General features: G+C 52.6%; 7 protein-coding genes across 7 annotated transcripts; 5 read left to right on the top strand and 2 right to left on the bottom strand.

Annotated features, from left to right (window-relative positions):
* Positions 1-936: 936 nt before the first annotated feature.
* On the top strand, positions 937-2923 carry Asppvi_004036 (putative extracellular endoglucanase; the record flags this gene model as incomplete). The annotated part of the gene is made up of 6 exons (XM_043299992.1): positions 937-1183; positions 1242-1373; positions 1429-1779; positions 1833-1854; positions 1907-2705; positions 2762-2923. 6 exons carry the CDS (start codon positions 937-939, stop codon positions 2921-2923), a joined length of 1713 nt encoding a protein of 570 aa, XP_043155927.1.
* A 238-nt stretch (positions 2924-3161) lies between these two features.
* Positions 3162-6073, bottom strand: Asppvi_004035 (putative DUF221 domain protein; the record flags this gene model as incomplete). Its single annotated transcript, XM_043299991.1, has 6 exons — positions 3162-3829; positions 3952-4350; positions 4413-5318; positions 5373-5665; positions 5760-5956; positions 6011-6073. 6 exons carry the CDS (start codon positions 6071-6073, stop codon positions 3162-3164), a joined length of 2526 nt encoding a protein of 841 aa, XP_043155926.1.
* Positions 6074-8256: 2183 nt separating this feature from the next.
* Positions 8257-9413, top strand: Asppvi_004034 (uncharacterized protein; the record flags this gene model as incomplete). The annotated part of the gene is made up of 2 exons (XM_043299990.1): positions 8257-8890; positions 8950-9413. 2 exons carry the CDS (start codon positions 8257-8259, stop codon positions 9411-9413), a joined length of 1098 nt encoding a protein of 365 aa, XP_043155925.1.
* Positions 9414-9678: 265 nt separating this feature from the next.
* rad14 (DNA repair protein RAD14) lies at positions 9679-10910 on the top strand (the record flags this gene model as incomplete). The annotated part of the gene is made up of 3 exons (XM_043299989.1): positions 9679-9780; positions 9838-10432; positions 10495-10910. 3 exons carry the CDS (start codon positions 9679-9681, stop codon positions 10908-10910), a joined length of 1113 nt encoding a protein of 370 aa, XP_043155924.1.
* Positions 10911-11604: 694 nt separating this feature from the next.
* Positions 11605-14293, top strand: Asppvi_004032 (cell differentiation and development protein Fsr1; the record flags this gene model as incomplete). The annotated part of the gene is made up of 4 exons (XM_043299988.1): positions 11605-11716; positions 11787-12065; positions 12122-13969; positions 14034-14293. 4 exons carry the CDS (start codon positions 11605-11607, stop codon positions 14291-14293), a joined length of 2499 nt encoding a protein of 832 aa, XP_043155923.1.
* Positions 14294-15095: 802 nt separating this feature from the next.
* On the bottom strand, positions 15096-15858 carry Asppvi_004031 (uncharacterized protein; the record flags this gene model as incomplete). Its single annotated transcript, XM_043299987.1, has 2 exons — positions 15096-15683; positions 15748-15858. The coding sequence occupies 2 exons, from the start codon at positions 15856-15858 to the stop codon at positions 15096-15098; spliced, it is 699 nt and encodes a 232-aa protein (XP_043155922.1).
* Positions 15859-16188: 330 nt separating this feature from the next.
* Asppvi_004030 (rRNA (cytosine-C5-)-methyltransferase NOP2) lies at positions 16189-18420 on the top strand (the record flags this gene model as incomplete). Its single annotated transcript, XM_043299986.1, has 1 exon — positions 16189-18420. The coding sequence occupies one exon, from the start codon at positions 16189-16191 to the stop codon at positions 18418-18420; it is 2232 nt and encodes a 743-aa protein (XP_043155921.1).
* Positions 18421-18654: the final 234 nt, after the last annotated feature.

The raw sequence follows: 18654 nt of genomic DNA, 5'->3' as shown, positions 1-18654 counted from the left end.
ATGCGGGGTTGCGGGGGCCTATACTCCTAGTGTGAGGATGTATTTATCCCTAGCTCCTTGATGCAACTGGTCTTGGTCTAAGGGCTAACCATGTGGTGTGTCGCAGGTGTGAAGTAACCAGGAGTTTCTCCGTGCAGGATCTTTGCCAATGCTAGACATCAATAGCATAGTGAAGATCTTTCCCAATAAGGCATCATCTCTGAATTTGAGTTTTAAACACTCGATGAGACCTCTAATCATGTCGTTCCTCAGAAATTAAAGGCCTAGGGGTCCACAACGCCAGTGATGGATTGTGGTATTCGTTTTCTGGTTCTGCTATTGGAGGAATTATCTTCATGCCCGCGCACCACATACGCAGGCCAGTCTACGGAGTATCAGTCCCCAGATTCCTTTCGCGGCCCAGTTCGTCACAATCTGGCTTGGAGACATCAATCTCCTTTTTCAATGGAGTTTGAACGAAGTCGATTTGAACTTTAACAAAGATTCGGTCCGCCGGCCCGCCGGTTGAGTTGACCCCTTCTGTCACTCCACTTTATCCACGATGTCGAACGACCATGGCCATGGGAAGAGTATAGGCTCTACTGAGCCCTTGCAAACAAGTGTGTCCGTCATGCCCTGTCTCCATTCAGGGCCCTGCTGCAGGTAAACAATGCCGAGCCGGTCTTGGATCTTCCGTCACGTCGTTTCACAAGGTGCCCCGGCGTCGAATGTAGATTAGTTTAGTTCCTGTATCGTTCCTTGCAATAATGCGACATCTGAATGTTCCCCATATGCCATCTCGGCTGATGTCCGGCTGAAACCGATGATATATTCTCCACATGTTGTTGTCGCTCGGCTGAGATACATAAATGCGGCTGGCTCCTGGTCGCCTTCTCAGGCCTGGCCTCGAAGTAGATCTAGAAAATAGGCGTTTTGTCAGTTTAGCAGAACCTAGTCATGAAGGGATTGCGCGTTGCTGCCCTTGCGGCACTTCTCAGAAGTGCATGGGCCCAAGCAGGCAATTGCCCAGGAACCTTCACTTCCATAACCGCTGCTGACTTCGTTTCTCGTATCCATCCCGGGTGGAATCTGGGCAATACTCTTGACGCTGTTCCTAACGAGGGCTCCTGGAACAACGCTCCTGTTCAAGCATCTACATTTGATACCGTCAAGTCAGCTGGATTCAAGGGTGTCAGGCTTCCAGGTGAGCCCGATTCGGCGCTACTAACATCTAGTACTGCGAACCTGCTGACAATGTTCAGTTACATGGGCAGACCACTTTACTGGAAGCTCGCCGGGCTGGACTGTTGATCCAGCATGGCTGCAGCGAGTCTCTGACGTTCTGGATATGATTACATCCCGCGGCCTGTATGCAATCGTCAATGTCCACCACGGTGAGATATACTTCTGTGAGGACGTACTCGTTCTCAAGGACTGATTGAGAAATAGACTCGTGGATCTGGGCCGATGTCACTCAATCAGGAGCCAACCTTACGATGATTGAGGAGAAATTCTATCAACTCTGGTATCAGATTGGCACCAAGTTGGGTTGCAAGTCGCACATGGTTGCCTTCGAGGCGATCAATGAGCCACCTGTCAACAATGCTCAGGATGCTGCCGAGATCAACAAACTGAATCAGATCTTCCTTCAGGCTATCAATAAGGCTGGAGGGTTCAACTCCAAGCGGGTTGTCAATCTGGTTGGTGGTGGCGAGGATAGTATCAAGACCTCGGAGTGGTTCAAAGCTCCTACTGGCTTCTCTAACCCTTATGCCATTCAGTTCCACTACTATAGTCCTTGTAAGCGATCCCTTCCCCGAGCCTACTTGGTCGAATCACTAATTGGTACCCAGATGACTTTATTTTCGGCGCATGGTGAGGAGTCTTGTTCAATCCTTCTGCGAATCCAAAGCTGACACGCTTTCAGGGGCAAGACCATCTGGGGCTCGGACTCTGACAAGGCTACCCTTACCAATGATTTCGAGTTGCTTCGAAACAACTTCACCAATGTGCCCATCATCCTCGGAGAGTATGATGCATCTCCGACGAACACTGAGCCAGCCGCACGCTGGAAGTACAGCGACCATCTAGCTCACGTTGCGGCCCAGTACAACTTTGCTACTATTCTCTGGGACAATGGCCTCGACCACCTTGACCGGACAACAGGCCAATGGCGCGACCCAACGTCGATCCAAATCCTCACCAAAACAAAGTCCTCCACCAAGAACAGCCTGCCCGACAGCACCACAGACGCCTCCGCGACAAACCAGTCGTCTTCAGCCTATATCTTCCACCAGGTCGGAACGCCAGTCACGAGCCAGAGCCTCCCCTTCATCCTCAACGGCAATACCCTCCAGTCCATCAAGGATTCCAGCGGTACCACCCTGAAGCAAGGAACAGACTATTCCGTCTCCGGTTCCAACATCGTTTTTGCGGCGTCATACCTCTCCAAGCACATCTCCGCATCTACAAAGCCCGGAATCATCACCAACCTCACCCTCACGTTCTCCTCGGGTGCCTCCTCCGTCGTCCAGCTCGTGCAATGGCAGACGCCAACTCTGGGCTCTAACTCCGCCGCCGCATCGACCGTCTCCGGCGACCTCTCCATCCCCATTACATGGGGCGGCGTCCCTAAGATCGCGGCCGTCAAAGCTCTTACCACTAGTGGTAAATATCTCGTTGATGACTGGACACAGTACCTGGGCCCGTTGCAGCAGGCGAGAACGGTGCGTACTCTTTTGTGCAATTTTGTAGCTAACCGCTGACTCTCTTCTGCGTCTAGACCTACAGCAGCCAGTGGAACTTCAATGCCTCGTATGCCATTTTGACAGCGTCGGCGATTAGTGCTGTGAAATCTGCTGGTCAGACTACGGTGTTTACGTTTGAGTTCTACCCTCGTGTTGGTGGTGGTGCGAATACTGTCAACTTCACCGTGACTGTCTAGATAGAGTCCGTATGGATCCTGGTGTGTCACTTTGTCTAATTCGCATTTATGTGTGGAGGTATGTCGCACAACAAAGGTGCTTCTACTTCTGCTTCTGCTGCCTTGATTCCGTAGTAGACAAGACGAAGAGAAAGTCTAGACTCTCATATTTCATGAATCATTAAGGTACTATCCACCATTAACGTAAGAGCCGTAGTCCGGCAAACAGGATCGTCATCATCAAAGCAAAGTCAGTCAATCAATACAGAACCTTCAGCTCCCAAAGCGGAAGGCTCGGATCATACTTATCCCAAACAATCTTATTTTTCTCGTCCAGATGCGCCCCCTCATCCGTGATCGGAATGGCGGGATGCGTCTCAAGCACCTCCCGATGACTAAAACCCCATTTGTCCCTGGGAATCCACAGCGTCGGCGTGCGCGCCCAAATACACGGCTCGAAGTACGCATTCCGCTCCTCCGCCTCGGAGTACCTGATCTCGACATGGTCTCGGCGCACTTTCCGCCGCAGCGCCGCGTAGTCACTGTACAGGTTCGGGTGGAACCACTTCCAGGCTGCCTCCCAGCGGTTGCGGGGATGCTGCAGGAGGGCCTGCGTCTCCTCTTCTTTCGACTGCTGCTCTTCCTCTTCAGTGTCGAGGGTGCGGGGAAGGAAGGTGTAGAGCGGGGCTAGGGCCTCGTTGAGGGACATGTGTGCTAGCACGGTGAGGATGGTGAAGAGGGCCATGATGATTAGGGGGCCGATGGCGGCGCGGATGGCGAAGAGACCGATCATGCAGATGTCGGCGAGGTAGATGCCTGTTAGGAGATGCTGGAGGGCGCGCGGGTAGACGAGGCCCTTTGTGTCTGTTCCGATGTCGTAGACGAAGAGGAAGTTGTAGCGGTAGGCTTGGTAGACGAGGTAGAGGCCTATGAAGGCGAAGCCGAGGATGAGGGGGGCGATGCAGGAGTATGTTAGGGCTGGAGGGGGATGTGGTTAGTGGTGGGGTGGAAGGGTTGCATGCGTGACATGGGAGAGGGTAGAAACGTACCGATGACTCCCATGTTGGTGAACGCGGGGAACACGTTCCCCCAGCCGATGCCGCTGAGGGCTGCCCAGCGCTGGTAGAGGAGGCGTGGGGAGCGGTCGAAAAAGGTACTCATGAATTTGAATATAATGACGCCGGCGACCTGCACCAGTGCCATCGAGCTCATTGTTAAGCCCTGGAGCAGAAAGTATGATATGTAGAAGTTGGTGGCTTTGGGTAGGTTCTGTGCGAGAAGATCCTTGGCCGACAGAGGGTTCTTGATGATTTGGGCTGTTGCGGCAGACGCTGCCGATGTCAGGGTTGTCACAAGGAAGACTTGTACGACCTGGAAGCAAAAGTGCGCGCTCTGTGTGAAGAGCTCTACATGGGCTGTCGACGGGGCACCTGCTCGTCTGGCGAGGACTGGATAGAATGTTGTCAGCACTGTTCTGTTTCCTGTTGGACTTTAGTCTTGAGGGACATACAACGACAGATGATCGGAACCAATGACATGAGAAGGACCAGAGCTGCGGACGGTAGCAGTCCTGCAATCACTCCTTTCAGTGCTGAAGGCAGCTTGTCAATGAAGCGCAAGAAGGGTAGAAGTTTGGTGAGGTAGGTGATGTTCGAGATCGCCCCAACAGCAGCGGCGGGGATGGACCAGAAGATAACCAAGGCAGCAATTCCACCCTGGACCGCGAATTTGCGCACAATGCGCTGCCACCAGCTGAGATTCAAACTAGACCAGACGACCTCTTTAGGAGAGATACCAATGAAACGAGGCGTCATATGGAGCGGTTGGTGATGGGAGAGCGTCTGTAGGGCGATCTGCGCATCGGACTGGGTGTTGAATTCTATGAACAGCGCAGAAAGATTCTTCATTTCCCCATTCTGGTGCTGTTCCTGAAGGTCCTCTACCTCCTTTGATACCTTCACGAGCTCGTCGCGTAACCATTGGATGGAGTCGACTCTGGGTCCAAACAACTTCACACGGTGACCCGGTCTGCGAATCTTCTTCCGCCAGCTATGCGTCCCGCCTTCGCAGTCCAAACACGTGTCCGAAGTGATCACTCCATTCCTGAATGCCTTAAGACGGGCTGAGTTTGCTGCTCGAATGAAGTTGGTCTCCGCTTTCTCCAACCGATAGGCAAAATTGTCCCGTTTGTTGACTTTCTTCATGAGCTCCTTGCAGTCAGAAGTGATCCAGATCTTTCGGATGGAATCACCAAACACTTGCCGCAGCTTGGGCTCGTTCTTGTAGTCTTCTGGCACGGACATGAACAGCACCGTTCGCGATGATATGCGGCGAACATAGGCAGGGGAATTGAGATATGCTTGGCGCAAATTCGCATAGAAGAGACTCTCCCGAGTGACCACGTAGAAGACATAGGCTGCAGGGTCACAAATTAGTGATTCTGCTTGGAAGAGCCCCCAGAAGCACTTACTGAATAGGACGCATGCCATGATAGCATGTGCATAGTACCGGGTCGGGTCTTTTACATTGCTAAAGCTGAGTGCGTCTAGCTGAGTGTTTCCTGCACCGCCGGTGACGTGTATCGGGATCAGGATTGGCCATGTGATGAGGCAACCAGTAAAACAAGTAGAAGAAAGCACTCTAAGGAATCGCAGAAAGAGGTATCCGTCCATTGAGGACGAATGTAGAACATGCGCATCAGATATCTTGAGAAACTGCCCAAACCAGTTGATGAAGCCCCTTGGCAACTCGGGGCTTCGTTCACTGCACATGCCTCAGTAAGTGGCGCAAACAACGATGCTGTAGGAGCAAAACATACTGTTGGTGCCAACATGGCAAGTGAGATCTTGGGGCATACCAACGCAGTTGCGTACGTCGACATATCAAGAATAGACCGAACCAAAACAAGGCGATGACCAGCGCGGGTAGGAGTGTGGTCACAAGGGCCGAAAGTGAGGTTGAATCACTGACGCCGCTGAGCTTCGCGATGGCGTCGGAAGTCGTCGAGGACGCGTTGCCTCGAGAAGAACCAATGTTAGGGTCATTGTTCGGATCCTACATTCTGAGGGTCAACACAGTGCGTTTCGAGCTCCATCTCGGCATACGTACGAGGAAATTTTGACGTTTTACCAGGGGACCAACCCATACCGGGACGGCGATGGTAGGTACCATGATGAGCCCTCGTGGTCCTGCAATATGACCGCTATACAAACCAATGTCCGGGTGGCTCGATGATCATACGAAAACATTTTAGAATTAGAATAATATAAAGGTACAAGGATGCAATCCCCTACATATACCTTGGGTCCGACCCGCCACTAGGACAAGCGGACTGTATGGCGCGTTAGACCTGTCATTCCTGTCATTCTGCATCTATGGTACACCAGGCAAGGACCCAGTTGCCATTAGTGTTCCGGAGTCAACCTTCGTGGTGACAGAAATGCCGATGGTGGGCCATGCAAAGCCCAGGTGGTCGGGGATGCATTATTTGGAATGTTTACTTTGTAGCTCCAGAGCTTCACGCAGTTTCGAAAGTACAGAGATGATCCGTCGATCAATGCTCAGAAAGTCCGAGGAGGATATTGTTAGCTCGCTACAGTACAATGGCAATTCGCGACGTTGTCAATTTCTTCATGTCGATCCAAGATGTGTATTCGCTCACGAGGCAGTTTGTGTTCCCGTCGCGTGTTGCTCGGTGGAGAGGACCCATGGACGCCCTCCGATTAGTATACAGGCATTAGTGATCCCTGAAAGATCGGTGGCTTCGCACCCAATTGGACAATGAAGTTGCTGGTCAATCTGCCAATACCTAAGACATCGGAGAATGCTCGCGGTCCCTTTTGAACATGACGCCCTTGAGTCTTGATCTCTTTGTTTGAAGAAATAGCTGGTTTTCTGAAGGATGCCGTTCCTGACTTTTCAGCTAGACCACTCCGTAGTACTGTAATATTACCTGAGAGCAGAATTCAATAGTCCCATGTTGGTCCATCGGAAATCTCTGACCAAGCATTCAGACAATTCGCGCTAGGAAAGTTAAGTTCGAGATTCTTATCCCGTGTAACAAACCATGGTGGGATGATTGGCGGGACCAGAAACTAAATCTGCAAGACTATTGATTGACGGTCCCATTCGTAATTGGGTCTCGACTAGGCGGTTTTTCGAGGTAATAAGGCTTTCGAACTGCATACCGCAAGATGAACAAGCATGCAATCGATTTGTTGGAGCCTGGAGAAGCAGTACCTACTCTCATCTCCCACGGTAGACACATTCTCTGATTCGATAAAAATTGGTCGACAGTCGCTGATGTCGACAAATCAATCAAGCAAGGGGGGCGTGCTTGTTCAAGTATGACGCTCAGATCTTCAACGGATGACCTGTTTTCATTCCAATCCGTACTCGATCTCTCGGAGTTGTATTGATTTCTTCTAAGGCAAGAGAAGAGTTAGCTCAGAACTGATGTAAAGAAACCTGGCCTACGTGGTACATGGTCCGCACATCTTCCAGCGACTTGAACTGCATGGTGCATCTAAGAAGTTTTCCTGCTGTCTGATGAGAGATAGTTGATGTATCAACTGTCTTTATCCTGAGTGACGACTGACGAGAACAGAGTCAACTCGTCCATTGTCCTCGCGAGCGGATGATTGGCTATGTGGCATTGGTAGCTTTGGGATCACCTTGTGTGGAAGCGGAGACTGTAGATCTGATCTGAGCGTCGACCACGAAACCTATTAGGGGCACGGGGAAAATGGATCCCAAGACAGATGGGGTCCCCTTGTTTTTCCTAGGCGTGTCGTGGAGATTTTGACCAATTGTGGATGACTTTTGGACAGCCCATGACGAAGCTAAAGAGAAGGCCAAAGGCTCACGGGCTAGATACCCCTGGCATCTTCATGGAAACTCTGGGGAGCCAACGTAGGAGTCAAGATATATAGACTGGTTGATCGCATGATGTACGTTCAATAGCCAGACACGGTGGGCATTGATGAATGGCACTTCCGATCACATTGTTATCGCAAGTCATACTCTTGTGTCTATGTGAATATATGTAGTTCGGTGCGTAGTGAGGTATATCCTCTCAGTATCTGCTGGTCACATCCTCAAGTCGCTCACTGGAAGCTGAAAGATAGCTCTTTTGCGGATTTGAAACCTGCCTTATAATCGAGATATGTAGTCTCAAACATAATGTTCGAACGACATGAATTATTATTACTCTACCTCTCTACGACATGAACATACCATCAACAGTATAGCGATTGAGCGGTGAGAGGCGGCAGTATAGTGATAAGCTGGGAGAGTGTCCATTTGCTCCAAATATTACCACAGCTCAGTTCGCGCAGCATAATTGATAATTAAGCATGCCACCTCCCGAGATTGGCAACGAAAGGAAGTCCCGGTCTATTGGTGACAACCGTGGCTCCGTGCGCGTCGTATCATCAAGAGAATCAAATCAGCCATTTCCGCCTCTCCCTGCGGATGGATTTGCGACAACAATGGACGATGTGCAAAGCAACAGCTACCCAGGGCTAGACGACTCGGACATGCTTTCGCCTACAACCGACGACCTTGCTGAGGAGGAGGAGGATCCAAACTTCCTCTCCAGCTATTCTCTAGACGATCAGTCATTCTCGGATGCCTCGATGGAATCGGATGAGGAAGCTGCCGAGGATGGCATCGCCATGCATCATCCGTTTCGCCAATCTTCGAGTTCCTTGCACGGGCCTAATGCTTTCGCTCCTCCGTTCTATAACAGACCTCCCACACCCCTACCACCGTCCCCTTCGTTGACGTCGCTTCTTCGCCCCCCTTTCTCGACTACTACTTCCCGACCGACTACCCCTGATAGCTCGGATGTGGAAACACCGAATGATACCGAGGCGGCCGTCGCGAAATCTGCCCGTCGTGCAACGACCGTCCCTCGTGCCAGCCCGAAAGTACCGACATATGAGTATTACGGCTTTGTCTTATACCTAGCTTCATCGCTGGCCTTCTGTGAGACGAACCCGATGCGCTGCAAAAAGTGATCACCATTCTGACACGTTCACCAACAGTAATCTATGTACTCTGGTCCTACCTACCGTCCCCATTCCTGCATCAGCTCGGTATTCGCTACTACCCCGATCGGTGGTGGTCGCTCGCTATTCCCGCCTGGCTGGTCATGCTGATCATCTACATCTACGTCGCTCTGGCATTTTATAACACCGGTTACCTGACCCTACCGATGGATAGTATCGAGAATATCGTTGACGAAGTCGCCAATGTAGCTGTCATTGACGGCAAAGGCCGACGACGACCGGGCGGTGCTGCCAAGATGAAACCTGGCGCAACATCGTATCAGATAATGGGACCGCAGAATCGCAAGGTTAACTGGAAAGAGATTTGGTCCGAGGGCACTGATGCCGTTATGGACGTGCCTGTGGGAGGAGTCTGCGAGGTATTGTATGGTCAGGAAAGAGATGATGGTGAATTGAGTGACGGCCCCGCTGGATTTGCAACTGGCACAGCAGAGACGTAGCCAGGCTTCGTTTGCAGACTGTATCTTATCGACACAGCCCATACGCTTATCTGCCAAAGATGGAACCCATGATACGTGCGGCTGTGATCTGTTGAGCCAATCAAAGGCGCCAGCCACAAAATCGCATCACTTATCATCACGTGACGTGGCGCTAGGCTTCCTTCAGACCCGTATCGGCAATCAAGTCAACTCTTGACGATTGACAACCTGTTGGAAATCCGCGGTTGCGTTACTTTCTTTCGATATAAATCACTAATCAGCCGTCATGGAAGCCGAAAGACATTCGACGCCGCCCCCAAAATCGGGCGCTGACAAGCCCGATGAGCTCCAAAGGGGTCCGCTCACTCCCGAACAGCTGCGGAGAATTGTAGGTGACTCGCCGAAAAGCCATCCTCTGAACGTTGAACTAACGATCTATTTGCAGGAGATCAATCGTATGAAAGCCAAGGCGATCCGTGAACAAAGAGAGGCCGAGGAAGCCAAAAAAAGAGCTGCAACACCCAGCAGTTTGAGTAGCACCAGCGGGGTAAAGCGAACATATTCTTCTATGACGGCAGAGACACCTGCGACATTACGAGATGCGTCGGCGAACCGTCCACTCGATGCGATCAAGCCAGCCCGCAATTTCACCAAGTATGTGGAGTATGACTTTAGCAAGATGACCGACACGAAAGGAGGTTTCTTAACTCAGGAGGATGATCCATACAACACGGCGTTGAATGTCCGAGATGGCAAGGAGGAGCAGAAACCTGCGCATATGACGCAGAAAGAATGGGAACGACAGCAACTGCTCAACTCCCTTCGCCGAGACCGAGCAGGGCCGTTCGAACCCGGACTGAGCGTATTAGAGGATAAAAGCAAACAGAAAACGTGCCGGGAATGTGGAAGTCTTGAGATTGACTGGAAGTGGGAGGAGATACTCCGATGTTGTGTATGCCATGCTTGCAAGGAAAAGTACCCGGAGAAGTACAGTCTTCTGACGAAGACGGAAGCAAAGGAAGATTATCTGTTGACCGATCGTGAGTCTATCCCCGAGCGCGTTTCTATCAAAGATGAATCACTGACGCCGCGCGTCTCGCAGCCGAACTCCGCGACGAAGAGCTTTTACCGCACCTGGAGCGACCGAACCCTCATAAGTCGACTTGGAACAACATGATGCTCTATCTACGATACCAAGTTGAGGAATACGCATTCTCTCCAAAGAAATGGGGTTCCCCAGAAGCGCTGGATGCTGAATTTGAACGACGAGAGAACGAGAAGAAGAGGCGGCGGGAGGCCAAATTCAAGACCAAGTTGCAAGATCTCAAGAAGCGCACCAGGGTTGAAGCATACCGACGGAATCGTCAAGGTGCGGCCGGGGGAAATTTTGGCGATGATCTGGGGAAAGGTGGTCGACATGTACATCAATGGGGCCGAGCTGTGGAAGATCCTGAGACGGGAATAGGGGTCAAGAAATGTGTTGACTGTGGCATGGAGATTGAAGAACTGGAATTCTAATGCTCCATCGTACAGCTTCCATCACGATATTAATGATTTACGACGAAGTCAAAATGACATATGGAGCCTTTGCAGAGGTCCGCGGATCGTCACCGTAATGACAGATTTCCAATTTCAACAACCACAGTGTAGTCGATCTGCTGCCACGTTTGTCGCAACATCTCTAACTACGTAGCCAAATGAACACCGCAGCGAATAATGGACCATCTTGACAGATAACTCCATTGAATGTGTCAATTTTAGACGAGGTTGGCAGCCCAAACAACCCCAGCGCCAAAGGCGGTTAGACGGCCGAGTTGTGCGTCTACGGGAGCCAACAAAAGCCCAGTAGCGGCGGTGCGGTGACTTTCCCCGACTTCAGCGAGAACGTAACGCGCGCCAGCTGCCAGTCCAGCCTCGACACCATACAGCGATCATCCTCCTTTTCTCCTTTCGGTGATCCATACCCTTCGTTGTCGGAGTCGTAATAATTATTGCTCCTCCGCCCGGTGCTGACACGGCCTGGAACGTTGTTTCCTGCCGTTGTCGCCCGTTGAGATTGGGGGTTGCTTACATCAACAAACTTGCAGCATTGCGGCCACGAGAGCTCTCCACATTCGGCGTCATTTCTTGTCACAACTGGGCACGCAGAAGCTTAAACAGCTCTGCCACTTTGTCCTTAATTTACTTAAATTCTGTCGCTTGTTGATTTCGCATGGCTTGGCAGTCTCCCTCGGCCATGGCTGGGGGTGGAGGGTACATCGGGGCTGGGGGTGAAGGGTCCTCGAATGGCGGACAACCTCATGGGACGGAGTATACACTGCAAGGTGGGTGCAGGGAGACTCTGGCCTTGGTATTGGTGTTTCTCGAAGCTAACTAGCCCTCCCTCTCCGATAGGTGTGATGCGCTTTCTGCAGACGGAATGGCATCGGCACGAGCGAGATCGCAATGCCTGGGAGATAGAGCGCGCGGAGATGCGGTCCCGGATCGGCAGATTAGAAGGTGATGTACGAACGAGCAAGCGGATGCACGAGTCATTGGGCAAGCATGTGAGGCTGCTCGAGGCTGCTCTGAAGAAAGAGCGTGAGAAGGTGAAGAAGCTGAGCAAAAATGAACCGATCGAGGATACGAGGGACTCCAAGGAGATTGCCCGGGAGAGCATCAACGCATTGAAGTGTACGATACTGACTCGCAAAATCTACGGTGCTGGTGAATTGCTGACTTGTCTGCAGCGCAACGGTCCAAATCCCAGGCCGAACTCACCACCGATATTGACACCGACAACCAACCTGGCGTCCGACAGGAGAACGAACGGGAGAAGTCGCGTCTGTACCTGTCAAAATGCTCGCAAGAGGTTGCATTCCATGTTATCCCCACGTCGCATCCTGCTCCCGACCTGAACGACCTGGAACTCTCGAACCATATGTACGCGAACCACAACATGCCTCAGCAGAGTATAGAGGAAGCCTACATTCAGCAGCAGCGCCAAAAGCAGCAGCAGCAGCAGCAACAGCAGGCAAATCACATGATGGCACGCGAGGTAGCACTACAAAATCACCAGCCCATCGTGACTCATTATTCGGACAATTCCAACTTGTCTCGCGCTCCCAATCAATTCCTCCCCCTTGCGGCGCGAGATATCATGGACAAAAAACAGCTGGAGGCACAGCAGATCCCCGCTACTGCTATTGACAGCAGAAAGCAGGCGTTTGAGTCAGGCTTATCGGATGAGCGCGCCGGTCCTGCGAAGCAACAGTACGATAACACACAGGCAATGGCTAAGGAGGAGGCTCAATCTCAGCTAGCGGAAGATCAATTAAAAGATACAGACGGGTGGAACTTTGATGAAACTCCTGAGCAGGAGTCCCGGACTGCCCACATCCCACCTCACCGACCAGACGTGGATGCCTTTCCCAACGCGAACTTTGCCGGGTCAAAGTCCCCGTCACAGGGTGGATCAGTATCGCATCGAAGGAAGAGCTCTACCTCCAAACGTAAGAGCGAAGGTGCCATTGACGTTGGCGCGGGCGCAATGCAGAAACAGGATCCTATTTTCAAAGTTCGATTCGCTCTCCGCGGCCACCTGGATGTCATCCGCTCAGTAATCTTCACGGGCGGCGGTAGCCCGTCCGAACCCGAGATTTGCACGTGCAGTGATGATGGGACGATCAAAAGATGGATCATACCAGCATCGTACGGGGCCTATGGGTCTCACGGAGGGAACTCCGGCAACGATCTGGATATAACGAGTTACTTCACCCATCGGGGTCATGTCGGAGCAGTAACCGCACTGGCTGCGTGCTCCCCGTCCCAAAATTTCTCAAATGGTGGCCGTGCCCTGGGTGATGGATGGGTATTCTCTGGTGGACAGGATGCCAGCGTGCGTGTTTGGGAACGCGGACGGGTTGATCCCAAGGCCACACTTGACGGTCACACCGATGCTGTGTGGGGCCTTTGCGTGCTCCCTGGCACGGCTGGTACTGTGTTTGGCGATTCATCCAGTCACTACGGAGGACCAGATCGAATCTTGCTGGCGTCGGGCGCTGCCGATGGGCGGATATTGATCTGGGCCGTCAGTGCACCTCCCCAACTATCATCACCACAAGCTGGTTCTAGACGAGCTGGTGGAAGTCGGCGGGCTAACTCGATATCGTCTGGGTCTAATTTCCCATCTTCTCCTCAACCTAGCACCGCAACCACCACGCCTTTCCATTATACTCTCGTCCATCATATCCTTCGGGCCGACTCCCCCTCACCAACTTGTATCAGCCCTCTGTCTCTTGCAGGTGTCAATTTCGTTGTTTCATACACGGATGCTTCGATCCTTGTATATGACACGAGGACCGGCGAGGAGATTGTGGGCATGGCGAGCTTGGAAACCTACGATGGCACTCCCTCGACGGGAGTCAACTCTGTCGCTGCAACCACGATTGGCTTTGATGGGTCTGCGGGCCTTGATCCTAGTCGGACGTTGGCTGATGAAGAAGTTGTGCATGGAGCTACCGGCTCCAGTGCCGTGGAGGGGGTAATCATAAGTGGATACGAAGACAGATATATCCGTCTCTTCGACGCTAATAGCGGTACGTACTCTGCTACTCACGACTGTTTGAATGGAAGCACTGACATTTTCTTGCCCTGTTATAGGCCAATGCACATACACGATGCTGGCCCACCCCGCGGCTATTGCTGCACTTTCCTTATCTCCTGATGGACGTGAGCTAGTGTCCGCGGGGCATGATGCCAGCTTACGGTTCTGGAACCTTGAGAAACGCAGCTGCACCCAAGAGATTACAAGTCACCGGTTGATGCGTGGTGAGGGTGTGTGTGCCGTCACCTGGAGCCGCGACGGCCGCTGGGTCGTCAGTGGTGGAGGAGATGGGGTTGTCAAGGTCTTCTCGAGATAACGACGGATTCTGCTTGTCTATGCATGAAGTCTGATGTTGTCCGCCGACATTCCGTTAAGCTACTCTTCCTGAACGAGCGCTTGGTCAGCATTTGCAATGGTGTCAAATTACCTGGCATTTGTTCCTTTCTAGTCTTGTGGTTATAGCTCCCTTTGGCATTTTCGTTCTTCCGCCATCATACTTGCATGCACGAGCTTTTCTTTCGAATGACCATTTTTTGGCTCCGCCTCCAGGTTGCGGCTGTTCGCCTTTTCTCACTCTTCATGTGGAAGCTTTTGACGATTTGTTATTGATGGTGTTAAATTATCACGACATTCAAACCCGGACAGCTTGCAGCTGGGCTCCGATTCCTGCTCGCCTCCTTTTTCTCCCTACTTGATGTGTGGCCACTTGGCCTCGAGATACCGTGTGAGATGGGTTGGGTTTTGGGAATGATCCTGTCCTGTATCCATTTCTCAATTTCAAATTCTCCCGTCTTCCCGAAAGGCATGCTCAAGTATGCCTTTCGTTTGGCTTCTATGCGTATATGTTTATGTATAACAATTAGTTCCTATACCACTTCCCCAGCTTCTGTACCTTGAACTTGGTGTCAAATTCTAGCACATTGAATAGACTTGATTTCTGTATTGACCTCATGCCCCATGCAGCGCATGGACTACAAGCCAACGTTGATAGTATGCTTTCATCCACAGCACTGTCACACATCTAATCTCAATCCGGAGCCAGTCGCACCCAGGAGAAGCACAGAACAGATCAAGAAAGGTATCATTTAAAACGGCTATCTACAGCAACACCGAAATTCCTAGAGACTCGACCTCCAAGCATCCTTGAAGAGCACCCTCAACTTATTCGCCTCATCGTAGTCCTTCAATCTCTGCTCCAAGAAGCCCTGTAAATCATCCCAGAAAGCCTCCGTCGCCACAACACTCTCCCCACTAGGCCCAACAGCAGGCTTGGGAGGCTCATAACTCTCCGTCTGCTCAGCACCTGCCTCTTCACCCGCACCCGCACTCGCAGTCGGAGCAACCTGCGCCCCGCCCATGATCATAACGCCGAACTCGACCTCCTTCCCGCCAGATAGCATCTCCGGCTCATCGGCAAGCGCCTCCGCGATGGTCTTCCCCGCCACCGGTTTGCGCTTGTACAGGATCTTGATCTTGTCGAGGGAGACCTTGTTGCCCTGGGCGTCTGTCACGCGCTCGCGGACGGCGTCCTTGAGATCCTGCACGGAGGTCGTGGCGAGGGCGGTGTTGGGGAGGGAGAATTCGAGGGCCGGGTTGCGGGCTGATTTGAGGTGCACTGTTATGGATTTCGAGGAGCCTGGGGCGAGCGGTTGCTTGGTCTTCTTGGGCATTTCTGGGTGGGGTGCTTGCAGGCGGGGGAGCGTATACTGTGCCGGTTAGTATATGGCCATAGTGTATGGATAAGACATGTGGGATATGAGGCGGACGTACTGGGACACGCAGTCCGACTTGCTCTGGGTCGAAGACATGGTCGGAGCGGAGCTTGATGGGTCGAGAGTCGAGCGCGGAGAGGAACGTCTTGACGAATGATACTTCGTTCATGGTGATAATGCTGTGGCCCCGGAGGGATTGGAATTGAAGAGGTGTTGCTTCCTTGGTAGGGATGAGAGAATGGAAGATGGGAGGGCTGTCGTCACAGTCGATCGATCAATTGTGCTCATTACCCAATCGGGAGCTCGTGAGGCCAGAACCCCACGGTCGGAGATTAATGCCTCAGGCCACTAAACAAATTTAGACCGCCTTCCAGAAATGATCTGCCAGCGTTGACCGCCTGAAAAAAGAAGAAGCAAGAGAAAAAAAAGTTTGGCTTTCCATGATAGCGACATATTAGCAAAACCACAATTTCTGCCCTGCACCACATAGTTTGTCGCAATGGGAAAGGGTCGCCGTATGAAGAAGCAGGGCCCTCCGGCCCCGCTGGACGAGTCGAAAATCACCCTGTACAAGAAGCGCAAGGCAGGAGATGTCGAATCCAAGTCGGAGGCGGGCAAGAAGCGGAGGAGAGCCGAAGAAGAAGAAGAGGTACTGAAGGCTGTGCCTAAGAAGAAGGTTAATGGAGCGGTCAAAGGAAACGAAACCAAGGCCGAGACTGCTGCTGTCAGCAAGAAGGATACGAAGAGCAAGAGCAAACCCGCGAAGAAGGAGAAGCCTACATTTATGGACTCGGACGACGAAGATATGTCGGATCTCGATGACGATGAGATGGTTGAGGATGAATTTGATGACTTGGATGGCGTTAGTGACGGATCTATGGATAGTCAGGAGGAGATGGATTCTGATGAGGAGGAGGAAGATGACGAGGACTCGGTCATGGATTCGGAGGAAGACGACCACCCACGGGAGGCCATGTTCTCCGACGACGAGGATCTGTCCGACGCGGAGGAGAAGCTCACAGCTGCCAACATCGAGGGACTGACCCGGAAATTGGATGAAGCCAGACAGGCGGAGGAGGAGGAGGCGCAGCGCGAGTTGGAGGAGGCTGCTATGCAGACCAACATCGCAGGCGACCGCCCGGATGTCTTTGCTGATGCCGAGGGCAAGCCTGGTCTGGCCCCTGACCTCCAATTGCTCCGCACGAGAATCACAGACACCATTCGAATTTTGGGCGATCTGAAGACGCTCGGACAACCGGGCAAATCCCGCGCCGATTACCTGCAACTGCTCCTGGATGACATCTGCACGTATTACGGCTACACCCCATTCCTCGCGGAGAAGCTGTTCAACCTTTTCACCCCTATGGAGGCGTTCGCCTTCTTCGAAGCCAACGAAACTCCTCGTCCTGTCGTCATCCGTACAAACACCCTGCGTACCAATCGACGATCTCTGGCGCAAGCCCTCATCAACCGAGGCGTGGTCCTTGAACCCGTCGGTAAGTGGTCCAAGGTCGGCCTGCAAGTCTTCGAGTCCGCGGTGCCTCTCGGTGCCACCCCCGAGTACCTGGCCGGCCACTACATCCTGCAGGCCGCCTCATCTTTCCTCCCCGTGATGGCGCTGGCCCCACAACCCAACGAGCGGGTTCTCGATATGGCCGCCGCCCCCGGTGGTAAGACGACGTACATCTCGGCCCTGATGCGCAACACCGGCTGCGTCATCGCCAACGATGCCAGCAAGCCCCGTGCCAAGGGTCTGATCGGTAACATCCACCGTCTCGGCTGCAAGAACACCATCGTCACGAACCTGGACGCCCGGACCGCCTTCCCCAAGGCCCTCGGCGGCTTCGACCGCGTCCTCCTCGACGCTCCTTGCACCGGCACAGGCGTCATCTCCAAGGATCCCAGCGTCAAGACCTCCAAGAACGAACGCGATTTCCTCGCCATCCCCCACATGCAACGCAACCTCCTCCTCGCTGCCATCGACTCCGTCGACCACGCCTCGAAAACAGGCGGCTACATCGTCTACTCCACCTGCTCCGTCACCGTCGAAGAAAACGAAGCAGTCGTGCAGTACGTCCTCCGCAAACGCCCCAACGTCAAGCTCGTCGACACCGGGCTCGGCGACTTCGGCTCCCCCGGTTTCACCAGCTACATGGGCAAGAAGTTCGACCCCAAGATGACCCTGACCCGCCGCTACTTCCCGCACCGTGAGAACGTCGACGGCTTCTTCGTCTGCAAACTCAAGAAGACCGGCCCCACCCCGACGGCCAAGGCCTCCGCCGACGGCGCCCCCGCCGCAGCAGCCGACAAACCCGCCAAGAAGGCCGACGACGAAGTAATCGACAAGACACCCATCCTGAACGAGGACGGCACGACCCTCGACATTGAGGGCGGCGCTTTCGGCCCCTTCGAGGAAGAGGAGGATCAGGAGCGCATTGCTCGCGCGGAGCGCAACCGCCTGCGCCGGAAGGGTCTCGACCCCAGGGCTGTACTGAACAAGCCTAAGAAATCTGCGTCGGAGAAGACGGACACCACAAAACAGGAGGAGAGCAAGAAGGAATCTACCGTTGAGAATGGGGACGAGAAGTCTGACAAGAAGTCTGACAAGAAGGCTGACAAGAAGGCTGACAAGAAGGCTGACAAGAGCAAGACGGACTCCGACTCCAAGGGCAGCAAGAAGAACAAGAAGAAGGCAGCGAGCAGTAGTCCAGGCAAGAAAGCCGCTAAATAGTCGGATGGAACTGGAATATAGCATCATTGTCTTTTCTTTTCTTTCGTTGATCATTCCAAAAGCATCATCTCATGTTTAGGTACGGACGGCGCATCATTGTTGATTGATTCATTGTGGTTTGACGTAGATAGCTGTGGTAGAATATAATGATACCATTTGTGATCTGTTGATGGCAAACTTGTGACATGTAGTTTACTCTATTTGTTTTCATTTATATAAATGCAATATATTCAT

Source organism: Aspergillus pseudoviridinutans, assembly GCF_018340605.1.
Source record: "Aspergillus pseudoviridinutans IFM 55266 DNA, scaffold_3, whole genome shotgun sequence".
In the NCBI taxonomy this organism is placed as follows: Eukaryota; Fungi; Ascomycota; class Eurotiomycetes; order Eurotiales; family Aspergillaceae; genus Aspergillus; species Aspergillus pseudoviridinutans.
The sequence above is the reverse complement of the archived record's forward strand: the minus strand, read 5'-3'. Positions and strand labels throughout refer to the sequence as shown.